This window comes from Oncorhynchus mykiss, chromosome 17, assembly GCF_013265735.2.
Source record: "Oncorhynchus mykiss isolate Arlee chromosome 17, USDA_OmykA_1.1, whole genome shotgun sequence".
Classification (NCBI taxonomy): domain Eukaryota; kingdom Metazoa; phylum Chordata; class Actinopteri; order Salmoniformes; family Salmonidae; genus Oncorhynchus; species Oncorhynchus mykiss.
Genome location: NC_048581.1, coordinates 79,999,968 through 80,019,100, shown reverse-complemented (window position 1 = coordinate 80,019,100; position 19,133 = coordinate 79,999,968). Strand labels below are relative to the sequence as shown.

At 40.0% G+C, this 19,133-nt stretch overlaps 1 protein-coding gene across 1 annotated transcript; it reads right to left on the bottom strand.

The window, feature by feature from the left end:
* Positions 1-1,325: 1,325 nt before the first annotated feature.
* Positions 1,326-3,992, bottom strand: LOC110495196 (tumor necrosis factor receptor superfamily member 10C-like). The gene is made up of 7 exons (XM_021570511.2): positions 3,703-3,992; positions 3,401-3,514; positions 2,796-2,924; positions 2,636-2,708; positions 2,218-2,468; positions 1,992-2,105; positions 1,326-1,816 (listed from the first exon to the last, which is right to left on the bottom strand). Exons 1-7 carry the CDS (start codon positions 3,800-3,802, stop codon positions 1,725-1,727), a joined length of 873 nt encoding a protein of 290 aa, XP_021426186.1. The 5' UTR covers positions 3,803-3,992; the 3' UTR covers positions 1,326-1,724.
* Between the last annotated feature and the right edge of the window lie 15,141 nt (positions 3,993-19,133).

Sequence of the window (19,133 nt, the reverse complement as noted above, 5' to 3'; positions counted from 1 at the left end):
GCATTTTTGTCTCCCCCAGTTTTATCATCGGAATGTGATACAAAATGAGTCAACGGTGTGCTTTAGGACCATGAGGATGCCTCTGAGTGGTCGGGTAGGCTGTTTGGAGTGTTTATACAACTGGATAAAAATTATTAATAACGTGTTGTCCCCCCATGTGTAAAACCAAAGTTGCGCCCCTGTATTTTTTATAAACTCAGGTGTAGTGTTGCAAATACAACAGGTTGATTATGCTGATCAAAATGGAATGAGTTACAAAAGCTTTTTACAGGAGTTACACAACATATGTCTGGTCCATGTTTACTGCTCACAGGATATATTTTTATGAAGCCAGTGATGCAGCATTTTAACCAGCCTTTGTCAAATTTCTTATGTTTCTATCATTTTGGCCTGTTAAAGTGATTATGAATTTTGACACATTTCTGTAAGTTTTGGTTTTGGTAGAAGCACATGCAGAAACAGAGCCGTCATCAGTGTTGCAAAGATTACAAATTATAGAAAGATCCTGATAAATTGTTACAGGGCCTATGTCATAATCCCTCAAAATTCCATAAAGGTATGATAATTCTAATTCCTAATTCTATGGGTGAAATTCTAACTACTACTGGAAGGTTTGGGCCACCATGGGGCATTAGTCCTTTGGTGAGCTCACAACCAGTCCAGTCCAGTAATGGGATCCTGTGCTATTAAAAATGTTCCATCTATTAGATGAGGCTTTCAATCATGACCCTGAGGCTGAATGCATTTAGAAAAAAGGTTAAGGCTAACATGTTATTTTTACGGTAACCTCAAGCCCAAATCAGTCTTAGTGGCTGATGTAGATTGAAATGTTTTTGACCACCCGTCACTCATTTTCCATCCTATTATGCACACAATATCCCTTCATTTTGTAAAACTACATGTCTACTACAACCACAGTAATGAACATTGCTGAGATATGTGAAAAGTGATGATAAAAAAAAGATAAAGTGGAACCTATCAGAACATGAAAAGTGACCAACAACATAAGATCTCGCTCACGATGGCAGCCTCTGTCTTTGACTTGATGGTTTCGATTGAAAACGTGAGTGGAAGTCATACAGACTGGGTGGAAGTATCTCTCTCATTGAAAATAAGTAACAGACCTATAGCCTATCCACAGGGGGAAGACCCTACCCAGTGTCTGTAGTGTACTGATTCTTCTCCCTATACATCCTGATACTTCTGTTCTTGCTGGGTCTTAGTTTATGTAAATGTCTCAACTCCTAAGAATGTGCATATATGGACATTAGGATCATGCAAAATGTGAAAAAGTTTATTTGCAAAGACATAAACAACCACAACATTTAACACAATACACATTTTACAAAATGTTGCCACATTATTTTGCCACCATAGCATTGTTTTCACATAATCTCCCCTGTAAATCTTACCAGACACCTGAAGGAACAGGAAGTAGTATTTATCATTATTTTGTCAGACGCCCATTTGTGAAAATAAAATAATATCTAGATCCCCCAGCTCAGCCAAGAATAATGCTATTGTTGACAAATAGATTGAAAACAAAGTAATGTCTAAAATGCTTTTCCATAATAACAGAATACATGATAAACAAATATTGACAATATTTTAAAAATGTTGAAAACTGTTTAAAGTTGTTTCTGGTTTAAAGGAGTAGCATTGGGAATAACAGCAACATTTTGACAATATGAATTGTTTGACAGACAGAGAGCCAGGTATCTCTATCATGGCTCCCCCAAACTTGGTTGTTTTACCAGGGAAGAGAAACTGCTGTCTCCACTTTCTTCAACTGGCCTCCGGCACATTGAGTCCTGAGCTAGGGTAGAACAATAGAGTCAGAATAGACAAACAAAACAACACACAGGTGACATTTCAGATTCAAGAGCCCATCAAGCTCACATAACTACAATGTACATAATAGCTAAAGAAACTAATGTAACACTTCTCATAACGATTGTGTGACTTATAGTTTCCCTAACAGTTGCACATACATTTTCTGACAGCTAGCTTCTTGTGGTTCTTGATGCAAGGAATGGTGATCAGTTTGCAGGTCACAGTGGTCAGTAGAAAAGTAAGCAGCAGGACAATTCCCACGAGTGTCATTACTGGAAGACAGAAATAAGGCATTATTCATATAAAGCTATATACAATGATCAACTGTAACACAAAGTTATACATGAATGTATGTCATGGACGAGAGTCAAGAACAGCATTTACCTTGGCCAAAGTCTGCCGTTGAGAACTTGGGACTTTTGGTCACCTTGATAGTGGGGGCTGGTGTTAAGGTGGGGACATCAGGATGAGGGGATGACCTTTGGCTCTGGATCAATGACTTAGAAAAGGTCTGGATGGAGCCAGATGGGGAAGTGGTGTGTGTGGAGGAGAGGGTCTTCCCCTCTGGCTCTGAATTCTCATTACAGGTCACATCTGATGACACACTGCCCGGAATCCTCACTCCACTCCTACACCTGAGACACAAGCAGACACACAGCCATGAGTCAGACTGCCTTAAAAAGGCTTTGAAATCAATTGCAGAGGATGACAAAAAGTCCAATATTATATTGTAAATGTAAGGAGATTGCTTGATACTTTAGCAAATAGCAAAAATTGGACAAATGCTAGTTAATTTACATACTCTCGCCATTTCACACATTTAGAGTCCATTTTGGTGGAAAAGGATCCCTCCTTACATTCACGGCATATTAATCCTGAGGTGAGAAATTATATAATGCCAGTTATTTACATTTACTAATCAATGCATTCAAAATCATCACTATTACATGCTCCAGCTTTACCTGATGTATCCAGCTCAGACCCCTTGGCACACTTGCATAACGAAGACTCATTGTTCCTTCTAATGAATCCTGTACGACACTGACATATAGCATTGGAAGTCTTCGTGCACTCTGATATCAATTCACTGTCTGAATAAAAAACAAAGTTTTTATAGTTTATTGGTACAAACAAACAAACAAACGTGTCTGTGGGTTACACTGGCATATTGTATGGCTATTATTTGTATTCAAATCTAATTTATTTATAAAGCCCTTCTTACATCAGCTGATATCTCAAAGTGCTGTACAGAAACTCAGCCTAAACCCCCAAACAGCATAGCAATGCAGGTGTAGAAGCACCTGTGGCTAGGAAAAACTCCCTAGAAAGGCCAGAATCTAGGAAGAAACGTAGAGAAGAACCCGTCTATGAGGGGTGGCCAGTCCTCTTCTGGCTGTGCCGGGTGGATATTATAACAGAACATGGCCAGATGTTCAAATGTTCATAGTATTCAACTTAAGATTTGGTGTGGGATCATTATACAGACACTATTTTCTGTCAACAGGTCATTTGTTTACATCATCTATTAATACTGATTGTAACTTCTTACAACATGATTATAACTTACTCTCAATGCAGTCGGTGCAGGGTTGACATTGCTGAGAGCGATTTGGTCCTGCCTGGTATTGCCTTTCAGGGCATGGGTCACAAAATCTTCCTTTCCGTCTACTTATCATCTCACCTTGATAATATCATTCACATTATTGTCCTTGTACTGTAATTGTTGTTAACATTGGACTCATTTCACATTAGAAGTAACTTTAATAGTATCAATGGTAAAGAAAAAGTATTCAAGATATATCTACATTCATTGCACATTATAGTATAACTCACACAATAGCACCTAATAATTAATAACTCATACTTTACCTTTTTTGCATTCGAAAGTTGCCTCCACTGCATTTAAAAATCCTTTACAAGCGAATACACATAAATAGATGAGCACCCAAAATCCAGACAGGATCATCATATAACTTTCGCTATAGAAAAGAGCACGGCTGTCTGTGAACCTGTACAGGGGGGGATTTAATACTATATGAAAACCACTATGATGTTGAAACCTCACTTATATATGATCTACAGCTCAGGTGACATATGTGGTGTAGTTCAGCTGTGCCATGTGCACGTTTAAGATTTCCTGTTCCTCTTTAGTTATCCCCGCCCCAAGAGTGGTAAATAAATTATCATTCTCTTCAACTGAAAATCCTGTCCTTCAAGGTTTATTATATTTCCTTGACATAACACCCCAAAAAAACAGATCACTTCCACTCATATTAATGATGGTTTCTTTTATGTTTCTGAGAGGTACAGTAGGTAGGACATGTTATGTGTACTAAACCCCAGCGTAACTCCCACCTTCTCCTTGCTTTAATGTGTAAAGCGTTCACCATTCAAGATTAGTTGAGATGTGGAAATAGAATGTATTGTGTTTTACTGACAATATAATATATTGTTTTTGCGTATAAGAAAGTATTTTATTGTTCTTGCGGTATATCACCTCGTCCTACCATGTTTGCTTCTCATTAGGTCCACTAAAAGTGAAACTTATATATTGTTTTGTGATGACTCATTGTTGTTCACTATTCTATATCATATGTTCTATAGTTGACATTTTGGCATGAAAAACAACCAGAAACATTGCATTATCAGAAATCTATTTTACATAATTCCTTTCCTACCCTCTGCAAAACACTCCATGACGATTCTACTGCGTGGTGATGTAGGCATTGAGTAGGATTACTATCTGCATGGGGTTCCTATGTATTCTATACCACATCTAACAGACTCACGGAGAGACAAATAGTTTTTTTCACACAGAAGTGCTGTGGTACCATCATCGTGTTAAAGTAATGGGCTGATCAAAGAGATACGTCTTGAGTGACGATAATACAATGTTATCTGGTATGACTAGAAGGGAGAGACGTTCACATTATTTTAACATTGTTGCATGGTGATATAATTAAGCAAAAGGGCATGAGGGGGTGTGATATATGGCCAATATACCACGGCTAAGGGCTGTTCTTATGCACGACGCAACTCGGAGTGCCTGGATACAGCCCTTAGCTGTGCTATATTGGCCATATGCCACAAATGCCCGAGGTTCCTTATTGCTATTATAAACTGGTTACCCATGTAACTAGAGCAGTAAAAATGAACATTTTGTCATACCTGTGGTATACGGTCTGATATACCTCGGCTGTCAGCCAATCAGCATTCAGGCTCGAACCACCCAGTTTATAAGGCTCTTTATGATGAGGCTCTCAAGGAAAAAATATATATAGTATGTCTCCGGAGAGGTGGAGTAGCATATGTCAGAAAGTTATCATTATTATTACCAAAGTATTTGGAAATAGTTATTACAAGGGGTTAAATTGGGAACTCAGAGGTGGGAGAGCCCAATTAGGGTAAAGGCTAAGCCAGGAATTAACATAAAGACATGGTAAAGGTTATGCCAAGATTAGTGTTGTGGCTAGGGTTAGGGTTCAACCTGGGTGTGGACATGAATCTAGGGTTAGGGTTAGGGCTAAGGTTGGGTTACTGTTGTATGTAAAATGTAGTAGAATTTTAGGGTTAGGGTTAGTACTTTTAGCCTACTTTCTATCTCTTCAAATGCGTAATGTGCTCCGCCTGGCTCTCTCTTTGACACATTTCATCACCATGTGACACCTTTGCAGGCCCTTTTTTAAAATGTTTTTCCTTAATTGTTGAATTCCTTTATTTATTTTTTAAAGGATAATTTTTTAAAGGAGATGGCTTCTGCAGAAATAAATGCCTTTTAACAGAAACTGTTTAAACATGTTTTGCCACTAAGAAGTTCAGGTGTTGTCGGTGCTTTGATTCCTATTACAGAACCACATCTTTTGCTAATCTGCAAGATAGGTTACAACCACGCAACTTCCTCTGGGGAGGGAGAACACTCAACATGGTTTTGGTTTCCTCTCCCTATCATCTGCCAGCCATTGTTACATTCATGATGTTCATCTACGATTAGCAGCAGATAGAGCACACATATGCAATCAATCAAACATCCATGCAGGAAAATCTCAAATAAAACATGGCACCAAAATATAGAGAATTGTAATTTTGCTGTTTGACGTCTTAATTACTCACCTCAAAGCTACAAACAAAATGAAATGAATGAAAATTAGAAACAGAGGTGTGGGCCTATACAGTATATCCTTGTGATTAAAACCTGTTAAACTCTGAGCGGTTGATTTGGGCACGGCAAGTCTGGGGGATACAGTGGCGAAGAGAAAGGGAAACAAGAGAAGTAAAGCTGTGGTGGAAAATCGGAAACCACTAGACCCATTTTTAGTTGGAGTGAGATTTTTGTATCAGTGTTACCTGGGAAATCCGTTGAACATCTCAAGGAACATCTGGAATGTGTTGGAGGAGTCAGTGAGAGTCACAACAAGTGCTGTTATTTAGATTTTTTTGTGTGTCAGAAGAAGCATAAGACTAAAACATATATTTTCATAGCAAGGTGCCTATCAAGGGGTTTTCTGGGGTGGCGCAAGAAGTAAAGGCAGAGGATATTACTGAAGACATCGATGGAGTGGTTGGTGCACGTTGACTGACCTGCATGGTGGATGGAGAAAATAAATTCACTTCATCCATGCTGCTGTTCTTCGATGAAGAGTCTCTCCCTTCTCACATAAAGTTAGAATTCATGAGATACCCTGTAAGAGCTTTTGTGCACAAGCCCCTTCAGTGTAATAAATGTAAAATGTTTGGTCATAATATATAATATATGTCAAGTGTGTGCAAAAGGGAAGAGTATCGTACGCCAGATGAAGTGAAATGCTACAACTGTGGAGTTGAACATGTGCCTAAATTCCTGGAGTGCCCTGTTAGTGTGAAGGAGAATGAGGTGGCGAGGGTAAGGAGTGTCCAGCGTGTCACCTATCTGGAGGCTGTGAGAAGATTGGAAAGAAAGGGAGAAACAATGGTAGTAGAGCCACCAGACCAGTGAAGGTTTCTCATCAACCAAGGGATAGTGAAATGCTACATGTTAAAAAGGTAGATTTGATATTATTTATTGCAATGGTCATAAACTATACAGCACAAGCCGAGAAGAAGTGTGAGAAGATTGGAATCATTGTGAATGCCGCTGAACATTTTTGGGGTCTTAGTGAGTTCACGGTGCTGTGCAAGAAATCCTGTCGGTGAATGTTCCGCCATCACAGGCCCCTGAGCTTGTGTAGGGATGTATTTTGGAGTGGACTGTGGGTGGGATGGGTTTTTCTCAGTTGACATGTTTGGAAGCGTGAGGTTCGACTTCAAACAAGGAAACAATATAGAATGCATTGTTCTATTTTGTGGTAGGCGGTTTTAGCAACATCTATGCTGGACTGTGGTCGACATGGATTATAATTCTGATGGTATGGGTGGGGATGATGATGTCATGGACCTGGATGGTCTATGGTGAAAAGGAAAAGGAAAAAGAATGGCCCTGCTATAAGCACTGCTGACAGCACTTGCTGTCTAGTGCTGAGAACGTGAAGAGGGTGAAGGTAGTGATGATGTGAAGAGGGTGAAGTAATGATGTGTCGGAGTGGAATATTGTAATCGTGTTTGATGCGATCACGGGGTCTCTCATCTACACCCTATTAGACTAACCATTGACGTTAAGAAAGAGATCGGGGAAGTCACATTTGCCCGTTTCATTGGTAATGGTAGACTGTTAAAAACTTCTTACGGATACGTGGGACAGTAGCGTCCCACCTGGCCAACATCCAGTGAAATTGCAGAGCGCGAAATTCAAAAATACTAAATTCAAATATTTAACATTCTTGAAAATATATGTGTTATTGTGTCTTTGGCTATGTCGGATTAAGTGATATGACATGCTATTCTATAAAATAATTTCTCCGTAATTAATATTACCTGATTGAGCTAATCATGTAAATGTAATTAACTAGAGAGTCGGCCACCACAAAATAATATTTACAGAGCTGTTATCTTCCAAATAAACTCTTAAAGACCTAGTAATATTTTACACCAATAGCAGTCAATATTAATCGTCATCTTAATTCAGTCTCATCTGAAAGTTGTAAATCATTGGTTATCTGCACAAACCCTGGCTAACAAGTTGAACCAGTATTGGAACCAAAATTGGGTTTAATTTTATATTTACTAAATATCTAACTAATCACACAGAATTACACATACACATAATTAAATCATAACTTGATTACAAATTACGTCATAAAGGAAAAGGTCCCTAGCGGGCGGAACAGATATGACAGCTTGTTACACAAAAGAAAAGGGGCTGGGTTTGAGTGAAAGAGCGGGAAGACTGAGGGAAAAAAAGGGAAGAAGCTGTGCTATCGTAAATATAGTATCTTATGCATTCTAAATTACTGCCCATTTGGAAAAGGAAAATGCAATAAATATTTACTCTGAGCTGCGCTTCGGTAGGTTGGTGGTAGATGGAAGGCAGTGTTGCCCAACCAAGTCCTTTGAAGTAACCAGAACCACAATTGGGTTTAATTTTATATTTACTAAATACCTAACTAATCACACAGAATTACACATAATTAAATCATAACTTGATTACAAATTACGTCATAAAGGAAAAGGTCCCTAGCGGGCGGAACAGATATGACAGCTTGTTACACAAAAGAAAAGGGGCTGGGTTTGAGTGAAAGAGCGGGAAGACTGAGGGAAAAAAAGGGAAGAAGCTGTGCTATCGTAAATACAGTATCTTATGCATTCTAAATTACTGCCCATTTGGAAAAGGAAAATGCAATAAATATTTACTCTGAGCTGCGCTTCGGTAGGTTGGTGGTAGATGGAAGGCAGTGTTGCCCAACCGAGTCCTTTGAAGAATGTCTCTGCTCGTAAATTGTAAACGTTGTAGTAACGTCATTGTGTGGTAGATGGGATACTCTGTCTGTTCCTTCCTAACCTGCGTTTGCAGCTGCGGTTGCTAACTCAACGGCTAGGAGGTATCACTTCTGTAGTGAATAAGAGTTCAAAGTTCATGCCATTTGCAACCAAAGCTCACGCTGATGTTGGCTTCGTTCTGTAGTTATTATCTGAACCATTCTGACATAGGACCGTCGTCCTCACATCCTCGGAACAGGAGGTTATATTGTCATCAAGGACTTATATAGGAAGGGAGAGGAGGGTGTGTTTGAAAAGTTTTATAGCCCATGTCCCTTCACAGGCGTGGGCCACTGATTGAGCATCTTATGAAAACCCAAATCTCACATTTTAGAAGCTAAAATCACATTTCATCCCATCCCACTAATACTTTAATATTCAAACATTTAAATTGAACAACAATTCCATGTGAATCCGATAACTCTGATGTGTAGACTTTCCACTGTAGAGTTTATGTCATCTTATCATTGATGAGAAGGTCTCAGATGACAACCGAACTGACCTCATATTCATTAAGTACCACAGCATATGTTCAATTGGTCGCATTACCAGAATATAGTTCATTTCCCCCCACCTTCTGATGTTCCCAGAATCTCTATGTTAACCAAGGGTTTTGCAAATGTAACATCATTTGAGAGAGGAGAGAGGAAAAGGGGGGAGGAGGTATTTATGACTGTCATAAACCTATCCCCAGGCCAACGTCATGACAGTGTTATACATCAAAATAAAGAGTAACTTCTTGTTAATCCAGCCAATGTGTCAGATTTCAAAAAGGCTATACGGCGAAAGCAAACCATGCGATTATCTGAGGACAGTGCACCGCATACAAATGCATGACAAATCATATTTCAACCAGGCAGTTGCGACACGAAAGTCAGAAATGGCGATATAATATATGCCTTAACTTTGAAGATCTTCTTCTGTTGGCACTCCAAAAGGTCTCAGTTACATTACAAATGGTCCTATTGTCTGATAAAGTCCTTCTTTATATCCATAAAAACTCAGTTTAGCTGACGCGCTTCAGTCAATAATCCACCGATTTCCCTCCAACAAAATGCATACAAAATTACCAATAAACATTACCAATAAACTTATCCAAACAAGTCAATCAACGTTTATAATCCAACCTTAGGTACCCTAATACGCAAATAAACAATACAATTTAAGACGGAGAATCGTTATTGTCTTTACCGGAGATAAATAACAAAGAACACGCTTTCCTCCAAGCGCTTGGAAACACTACAGTGTTTCGGTTTGACCTCGGGGTTTTGCCTGCCATTTCAGTTCTGTTATACTCACAGACATTATCCTAGCTTCTGGGCCTGAGTAGCAAGCAGTTTACTTTGTGCACGCTTTTCATCCGGAGATCAAAATACCGCCCCCTAGCCCAAAGAGGTTTAACATTCTGTGCTGACCATGTTCAGCAAGGGAAGATTCTGAAAATGAAAACTCTCAATGGGAAGAAAATCACATGTCATGATGATGTTGGCTTTACCTTAGTCAGAGATCTGTAAATAATGACGAGATGCTCATGTCTCCGCCCTAATGATACTAGTCGTCCCAAAGGCAAGAAGGCAGTCGACAAGTTTAGGTCTTCATATTAAACCCATAAAAACGCATATTTTGGCGAGAGTGAGCCCTCTCGCTTCAGCCTCTTCCTCTCTGACTTAGTCCTGCTTGCAACCAAAGTCTTTCAAAATATGTTCGCCCTCTGGTTGGTATTGTCATGGGAACAACTTAGTCCTTTTTGAATAGACTAATGGTGATTTATCTATTTGACACTCATCCTGTTCGATAGAAATGAAGTATTTCCTCATTTACCATGGCAAATCTTTGGTAATTTATCCAACAATTTTTGTGAATGGAAACGAATGTTGCTGTACTGTTATTTTATTTGTTCACTATTTATGTTATCCAAAAGTGTATGGTGGGGTCATTTCTTATCAAGATTGGGGGTAAAATAACCCTGGACTGTCCGTATTTGAAATGTATTACAACATCAGGTTATTCGTTATTCGTGCCAAAAGGGCTTTGGCGGGATCGAACCCACGCCGACACGTTAGGCCTATATGTGCGCGCGGAACGCAGCCCTTACTGCTGAACCACCCCAGGCCATGAACTCAATTTGGACTGTTTTTTGGATACCTTAGGATACACTAGACGTGTATGTTATATCATAGTGGAGACCAATATCTCCCTTGTGTTATTAAGCTATATAAAACGGCAGTTGTTCTGTATGGCTGCATTTCAGGTACATTTGCATATTGCAGTAATAGCACCTAGGCCTATAGCGTTTGAGCGAACGAGAGAACATTTTAAAATCGCGAACCATGATCACAATGACTCGACTGCCCCAGCATGGAGAGAAAGATAACTGCTCATGTTTATCCAATGACGAGGCTCATTTCAATTTCCTGATGCATTCGAAAAATTATCCGCAACAAAAGAGTGATTAAGTTAAGATCCGACCTCTGTAAGTCAAGTCACCAAAAGTGCAAACATTTAGTATGAATGGAAAGGGTTCACCCTTATGGTCATTGTAAAGCAAAGCATTTCCTTCTCCATCTATTAGATTAGAAGTAACATTTACAGTATTACTGGTAAAGAAACAATTATTCAATATAGGTATGCATCTACATTCAACGCACAGTAGAGTATAATTCCCAGCAAAACATAGAAGCTACACAATAGTACCTAAAAATCTCAAACTCCTACTTTACCTTTTTTGCATTCCGATGCTGCCTCCACTGCATTTACAAATCCATTACAAATGAAAACATAAATAGGTGAGCACCCACAGATATGATATGATATGATAGACAGGATCATCATATCACTTTTCCAATAGAAAAGAGCACGGCTGTCTGTGAACCTGTAGAGCGGGGATGTAAGACTATATGAAAACCACTGTGGCGGTGAAATCTCACTTATACTGTACATGATCTACAGCTTAGGTGACATAGATGTTTGATGTGGTGTAGTTCAGCTGTACCATGTGCATGTTTAACATAATGTGATGAATCATATGATTTCCTCTGCCTCTTTAGTTATCCCCGCCCCAAGAGTGGTAAATAAATTATCATTCTCTTCAACTGAAAATCCTGTCCTTCAAGGTTTATTATATTTCCTTGACATAACACCCCAAAAAACAGATCACTTCCACTCATATTAATGCTGTTTTCTTTTATGTTTCTGAGAGGTACAGTAGGTAGGACATGTTATGTGTACTAAACCCCAGCGTAACTCCCACCTTCTCCTTGCTTTAATGTGTAAAGCGTTCACCATTCAAGATTAGTTGAGATGTGGAAATAGAATGTATTGTGTTTTACTGACAATATAATATATTGTTTTTGCGTATAAGAAAGTATTTTATTGTTCTTGCGGTATATCACCTCGTCCTACTATGTTTGCTTCTCATTAGGTCCACTAAAAGTGAAACTTATATATTGTTTTGTGATGACTCATTGTTGTTCACTATTCTATATCATATGTGCTATAGTTGACATTTTGGCATGAAAAACAACCAGAAACATTGCATTATCAGAAATCTATTTTACATAATTCCTTTTCTACCCTCTGCAAAACACTCCATGACGATTCTACTGCGTGGTGATGTAGGCATTGAGTAGGATTACTATCTGCATGGGGTTCCTATGCATTCTATACCACATCTAACAGACTCACGGAGAGACAAATAGTTTTTTTCACACAGAAGTGCTGTGGTACCATCAGCGTGTTAAAGTAATGGGCTGATCAAAGAGATACGTCTTGAGTGACGATAATACAATTGTAACGGTTTTCTTGAGTCGAAGGAGAGGCGGACCAAAACGCAGCGTGGTGATTATTCATGGTTCTTTAATAAGGGAACATGAATAGACTAACAAAACAAGAAGTGTGAAAAACCAAAACAGCCCTATCTGCCCTATCTGGTGCAAACACAGAGACAGGAACAAACACCCACAAACACACAGTGAAACCCAGGCTACCTAAGTATGATTCTCAATCAGAGACAACTAATGACACCTGCCTCTGATTGAGAACCATACTAGGCCGAAACATAGAAAAACAAACATAGACTGCCCACCCCAACTCACGCCCTGACCACACTAAATAATGACAAAACAAAGGAAATAAAGGTCAGAACGTGACAACAATGTTATCTGGTATGACTAGAAGGGAGAGACGTTCACATTATTTTAACATTGTTGCATGGTGATATAATTAAGCAAAAGGGCACAAGGGGGTGTGATATATGGCCAATATACCACGGCTAAGGGCTGTTCTTACGCACGACTCAATGCGGAGTGCCTGGATACAGCCCTTTGATGTCGTATATTAGCCATATACCACAAACCCCTAAGGTGCCTTATTGCTATAATAAACTGGTTACCAACGTAATTAGAGCAGTAAAAATAAATGATTTGTCATAAGGCACTGCATCGCAGTGCTAGAGGCGTCACCGCAGACCCTGGTTTGATCCTGGGCTGTATCACAACCGGCCGTGATTGGGAGTCCCATAGAGCGGCGATAGGGCGGCGCACAATTTGCCCAGCCCCGTCCGAGTTAGGGGAGGGTTTGGCCGGGGTAGGCCATCATTGTAAATAAGAATTTGTTCTTAACTGAAGTGAATTGTTAAATAAAGGTTCAATAAAAAATAAACAAAAATACCTGTGTTATACAATCTGATATACCATGGCTGTCAGCCAATCAGCATTTTTTATTTTACTTTTTCATTTATTTTTCCCTATTGTGTTATTGACTGTACATTTGTTTATTCCATGTGTAACTCTGTGTTGTTGTTTGTGTCGCACTACTTTGCTTAATCTGGGCCAGGTCGCAATTGTAAATGAGAACTTGTTCTCAACTGACCTACCTGGTTAAATAAAGGTGAAATAAAAAATAAACATTTAATTCAGTCTCGAACCACCCAGTTTATAATGCTCGGGTTAGGGTTCAACCTGGCTGTGGACATGGATCTAGGGTTAGGGTTCAACCTGGCTGTGGACATGGATCTAGGGTTAGGGTTCATCCTGGCTGTGGACATGGATCTAGGGTTAGGGTTATGGCTAAGGTTGGGTTACTGCTGTATGTAAAATGTAGTAGAATTTTAGGGTTAGGGTTAGTACTTTTAGCCTACGTTCTATCTCTTTATCCACGTAATGTGCTCCGCCTGGCTCTCTCTTTGACCCAAGGTGGTTGTTACTATAATTCTGTTAAAGCTAAGGGTGAACGGGAAGGATATTGCCCTGTACATTTCATCACCATGTAACACGTAAGCAAGCCCAATTTATGTTTTTCCCTAATTGTTGTATACATGTTTTTATTTTTTGAAGACAATAAGGAGATGGTTTCTGCAGAAATAAATGGCTATTAACGGAAACTGTTTAAACATGTTTTGCCACTAAGAAGTTCAGGTGTTGTCGGTGCTTTGATTGCTATTACAGATAGAACCACATCTCTTGCTAATCTGCAAGATAGGTTACAACCACGCAACTTCCACTGGGGAGGGAGAACACTCAACATTGTTTTGGTTTCCTCTCCCTATCATCTGCCAGCCATTGTTACATTCATGATGTTCATCTACGATTAGCAGCAGATAGAGCACACATATGCAATCAATCAAACATCCATGCAGGAAAATCTCAAATAAAACATGGCACCAAAATATAGAGAATTGTAAATTTTGTGGTTTGACATCTTAATTACTCACCTCAAAGCTACAAACAAAATGACATTAACAAAAAGTAGATGCAGAGGTGTGGGCCTATACAGTATATCCTTGTGATTAAAATGTTTTAAAAAATGGGGTTATTTCCCACTGCAGTGCAATAGTAATTTCAATTGAAAACTACCCATTGACTCTTGATAAATACTTATGAATTCAAATTGATTTAATACAAATCAATAATTATAACATATACACATTCCTATATTATACATGTCATATGCATTTACAGCTGGCTTATCCTATCAAAACGCAAAATGCAAGGTTGTAGGTAGTTTGTACACCTTCAATCCCATTATATCTCAATGGACAGTCATAAAATACATTGCCTTATTGATGCAGCCACAAAGCACAAGAGGTATTGTGTATTTTTGCATTAGATAGTTTCATAAGAATGTACTTTTATGTGCACTGCTGTTATTTGTTTGATTGAAGGTCGATTTTTTTTATTGTTAATAATTGTAATTATTATTTATTTAGGCTTTTTCTAGTTGTTTATTAGATCAAGTGTTTTTTATTTAAAATGTGCCTATTTGATTGTGAGAACACAGCTCCTGGAATATGCAATGAGAAACAGAGTTGCATTCAGTTCGCTGATGCTTTATTATGTTGCAGAATGGTTTGTAGGCCTACTGAAAGACACGTGTTGCAGAATGGTTTGTAGGCCTACTGAAAGACATGTGTTGCAGAATGGTTTGTAGGCCTACTGAAAGACACGTGTTGCAGAATGGTTTGTAGGCCTACTGAAAGACACGTGTTGCAGAATGGTTTGTAGGCCTACTGAAAGACACGTGTTGCAGAATGGTTTGTAGGCCTACTGAAAGACCCGTGTTGCAGAATGGTTTGTAGGCCTACTGAAAGACACGTGTTGCAGAATGGTTTGTAGGCCTACTGAAAGACACGTGTTGCAGAATGGTTTGTAGGCCTACTGAAAGACACGTGTTGCAGAATGGTTTGTAGGCCTACTGAAAGACACGTGTTGCAGAATGGTTTGTAGGCCTACTGAAAGACACGTGTTGCAGAATGGTTTGTAGGCCTACTGAAAGACACGTTTCCCCAATACCTTCTTGAACAGATTTTGAGGTACGTTTGCTCCATAAACCACTTTTCCATCCACAGTTTTACATGACTAAAGTCATACCGTATTCAGACCCCTTTACTATGAGACTCGAAATTGAGCTCAGTTGCATCCTGTTTCCATTGATGATCCTTGAGATGTTTCTACAACTTAATTGGAGTCCACCTGTGGTAAATTCAATTGATTGAAAATGATTTGGAAAGGCACACATCTGTCTATATAAGGTCCCACAGTTGACAGTGCATATCAGAACAACAACCAAGTCAAAAACCGCCTGGCCAAACTGAGCAATCGGGGGAGAAGGGCCTTGGTCAGGGAGGTGACCAAGAACCCGATGGTCACTCTGACAGAGCTCTAGAGTTCCTCTGTGGAGATGGGAGAACCTTCCAGAAGGACAACCATCTCTACAGCACTCCACCAGTCAGGTCTTTATGGTAGAGTGGCCAGACGGAAGACACTCCTCAGTAAAAATAACTTGACAGCCCTCTTGGAGTTTTTGCGAAAAGGCACAGTAAGACTCTCAGACCATGAGAAACAGGATTGGTCTGATGAAACCAGATTGAACTCTTTGGCCTGAATGCCAAGTGTCACGTCTGGAGGAAACCTGGCACCATCCCTATGGTGAAGCATGGTGGTGGGAGCATCATGGTGTGGGGATGTTTTTCATCTGCAGGGACTGGGAGACTAGTCAGGATTGAGGCAAAGATGATCGGAGCAAAGTACAAAGAGATCCTTGATGAAACCTGCTGCAGAGCTCTCAGGATTTCAAACTGGGGCAAAGGTTCACCTTCCAACAGGACAACGACCCTAAGCACACAGCCAAGAAAATGCAGGAGTGGCTTCGGGACAAGTCTGTGAATGTCCTTGACTGGCCCGGACTTGAACCCGATCGAACATCGCTGGAGAGACCTGAAAATAGCTGTGCAGCAACGCTCCCCATCCAACCTGACAGAGCTTGAGAGAATCTGCAGAGAAATCACATTTTATTAGTCACATGCGCCGAATACAACAGGTGTAGACCATACAGTGAAATGCTTACTTACAAGCCCCTAACAAACAATGCAGTTTAAAAAATACAAATAATAAGAAACAAAAGTAAAAAGTAGTTAAAGAGCAGCAGCAAAATAACAATAGTAGAACTATATACAGGGCGTGCCGGTACAGAGTCAATGTGCGGAGGCACCAGTTAGTTGTGGTAATTGAGGTTATATGTACATCTAGGTAGAATTATTAAAGTATGCATAGATAATAACAGAGAGTAGAAGCGGCGTAAAAGGGGTAGCCATTTGATTAGATATTCAGTAATCTTATGGCTTGGGGGTAGAAGCTGTTTAGAAGCCTCTTGGACCTAGACTTGGAACTCCGGTACTGCTTGTCATGCGGTAGCAGAGAAAACAGTCTATGACTAGGGTGGCTGTAGTCTTTGACAATAATTAGGGCCTTTCTCTGACACGCCTGGTATAGAGGTCCTGGATGGCAGGAAGCCTGGCCCCAGTGAAGTACTGGGCCGTACGCACTACCCTCTGTAGTGCCTTCCAGTCGGAGGCCAAGCAGTTGCCATACCAGGCAGTGATGCAACCAGTCAGGATGCTCTCGATGGTGCAGCTGTAGAACCCTTTGAGGATCTGAGGACCCATACCAAATATTTTCAGTCTCCTGAGGGGAATAGGTTTTGTCGTGCCCTCTTCACGACTGTTTTGGTGTGCTTGGACTAGAGGTCGACCGATTATGATTTTTCAACAACGATACCGATACCGATTATTGGTGGACCAAAAAAAGCCGATACCGATTAAGCGGACGATTTTTATATATATTTGTAATAATGACAATTACAACAATACTGAATGAAAAATAAACCATTTTATTTAAACTTAATATGATAGATAAATAAAATCTATTCTGTCTCAAATAAATAATGAAACATGTTCAATTTGGTTTAAATAATGCAAAAACCCAGTGTTGGAGAAGAAGGTAAAAGTGCAATATGTGCCATGTAAAAAAGCTAAAGTTGAAGTTCCTTGCTCAGAACATGAGAACATATGAAAGCTGGTGGTTCAATATTCCCAGTTCTTCAATATTCCCAGTTAAGAAGTTTTAGGTTGTAGTTATTATAGGAATTATGACGCGTCGTCTATTTCTCTCTATACCATTTGTATTTCATATACCTTTGACTATTGGATGTTCTTATAGGCCCTTTAGTATTGCCAGCCTAATCTCGGGAGTTGATAGGCTTGAAGTCATAAACAGTGCTGTGCCTAAAGTATTGCTAAGAGCTGCCCGCAAACGCAGTAATGTTCTGTTTGAATGAATGCTTACGAGCCTGCTACTGCCTACCACCTGCTCAGTCAGTCATTATAATAAACACAAAGATATACTGATATATCTGTTAAGGCGGTATGCAAATTGGAGTGGGTCTAGGGTTTCTGGGATAATGGTGTTGATGTGAGCCATGACCAGCCTTTCAAAGCACTTAATGGCTACATATGTGAGTGCCACAGGTCAGTAGTCATTTAGGAAGGTTACCTTAGTGTTATTGGGCACAGGGACTATGGTGGTCTGTTTAAAACATGTTGGTATTACAGACTCAGACAGGGAGAGGTTGATAATGTCAGTGAAGACACTTGCCAGTTTGGTCAGCACATGCTCGCAGCACATGTCCTGATGAATGTTGAGCTGTTTAAAGGTCTTACTCACATCGGCTGCGGAGAGCGTGATCACAGAGTCGTCCGGAACAGCTGGTGCTCTCATGCATGTTTCAGTGTTATTTGCCTCAAAGCGAGCATAGAAGCAGTTTAGCTCATCTGGTAGGTTCCTATCACTGGGCAGCTCTTGGCTGTGCTTCCCTTTGTAGTCTGTAATGGTTTGCAAGCCCGGCCACATCCGACGAGCATCGGAGCCGGTGTAGTACGATTCAATCTTAGTCCTGTATTGACACTTTGCCTGTTTGATGGTTCGTCGGAGGACATAGCAGGATTTCTTATAAGCTTCCGGGTTAGAGTCCTGCTCCTTGAAAGCGGCAGCTTTAGCCTTTAGTTCAGTGTGGATGTTGCATGTAATCCATGGCTTCTGGTTCGGGTATGTACGTACGGTCACTGTGGGGACTACGTCATTGATGCACTTATTGATGAAGCCAATGACTGATGTGATGTACTGCTCTATGCCATAGGAAGAATCCCAGAACATATTCCAGTCTGTGCTAGCAAAACAGTCCTGTAGCTTAGCATCTGTTTCATCTGACCACTTTTTTATTGACCACTGGTGCTTCAAGCTTGAATTTTTTGCTTGTATGCAAGATTCAGGAAGATAGAATTATGGTCAGATTTACCAAATGGAGGGTGAGGGAGAGCTTCGTACACATCTCTGTGTGTGAAGCAAAGGTGGTCTAGCGTTTTTATCCCACTGGTTGCACATTTAACATGCTGATAGAAATTTGGTAAAACAGATTTAAATTTCCCTGCATTAAAGTCCCCGGCCACTAGGAGTGCAGCCTCTGGATGAGCGTTTTCCTGTTTGCTTATGGAGGAATACAGCTCATTGAGTGTGGTCTTAGTGCCAGCCTCAGCATTAAGTGCACTGAAATCTTGATGCACCTTTACAATATGGGTCTAA

Bases quoted from the DNA above. Each gene is read 5' to 3' on its own strand.
- LOC110495196 (XM_021570511.2), bottom strand. From the start codon at position 3,802: ATGATGATCCTGTCTGGATTTTGGGTGCTCATCTATTTATGTGTATTC. The intron at 2,925-3,400 runs GTAAGTTATAAT...TTTTTTATTCAG, and splicing joins CTGCACCGACTGCATTGAGA to ACAGTGAATTGATATCAGAG. The intron at 2,469-2,635 runs GTATGTAAATTA...CTTGTGTCTCAG, and splicing joins AAATGTGTGAAATGGCGAGA to GTGTAGGAGTGGAGTGAGGA.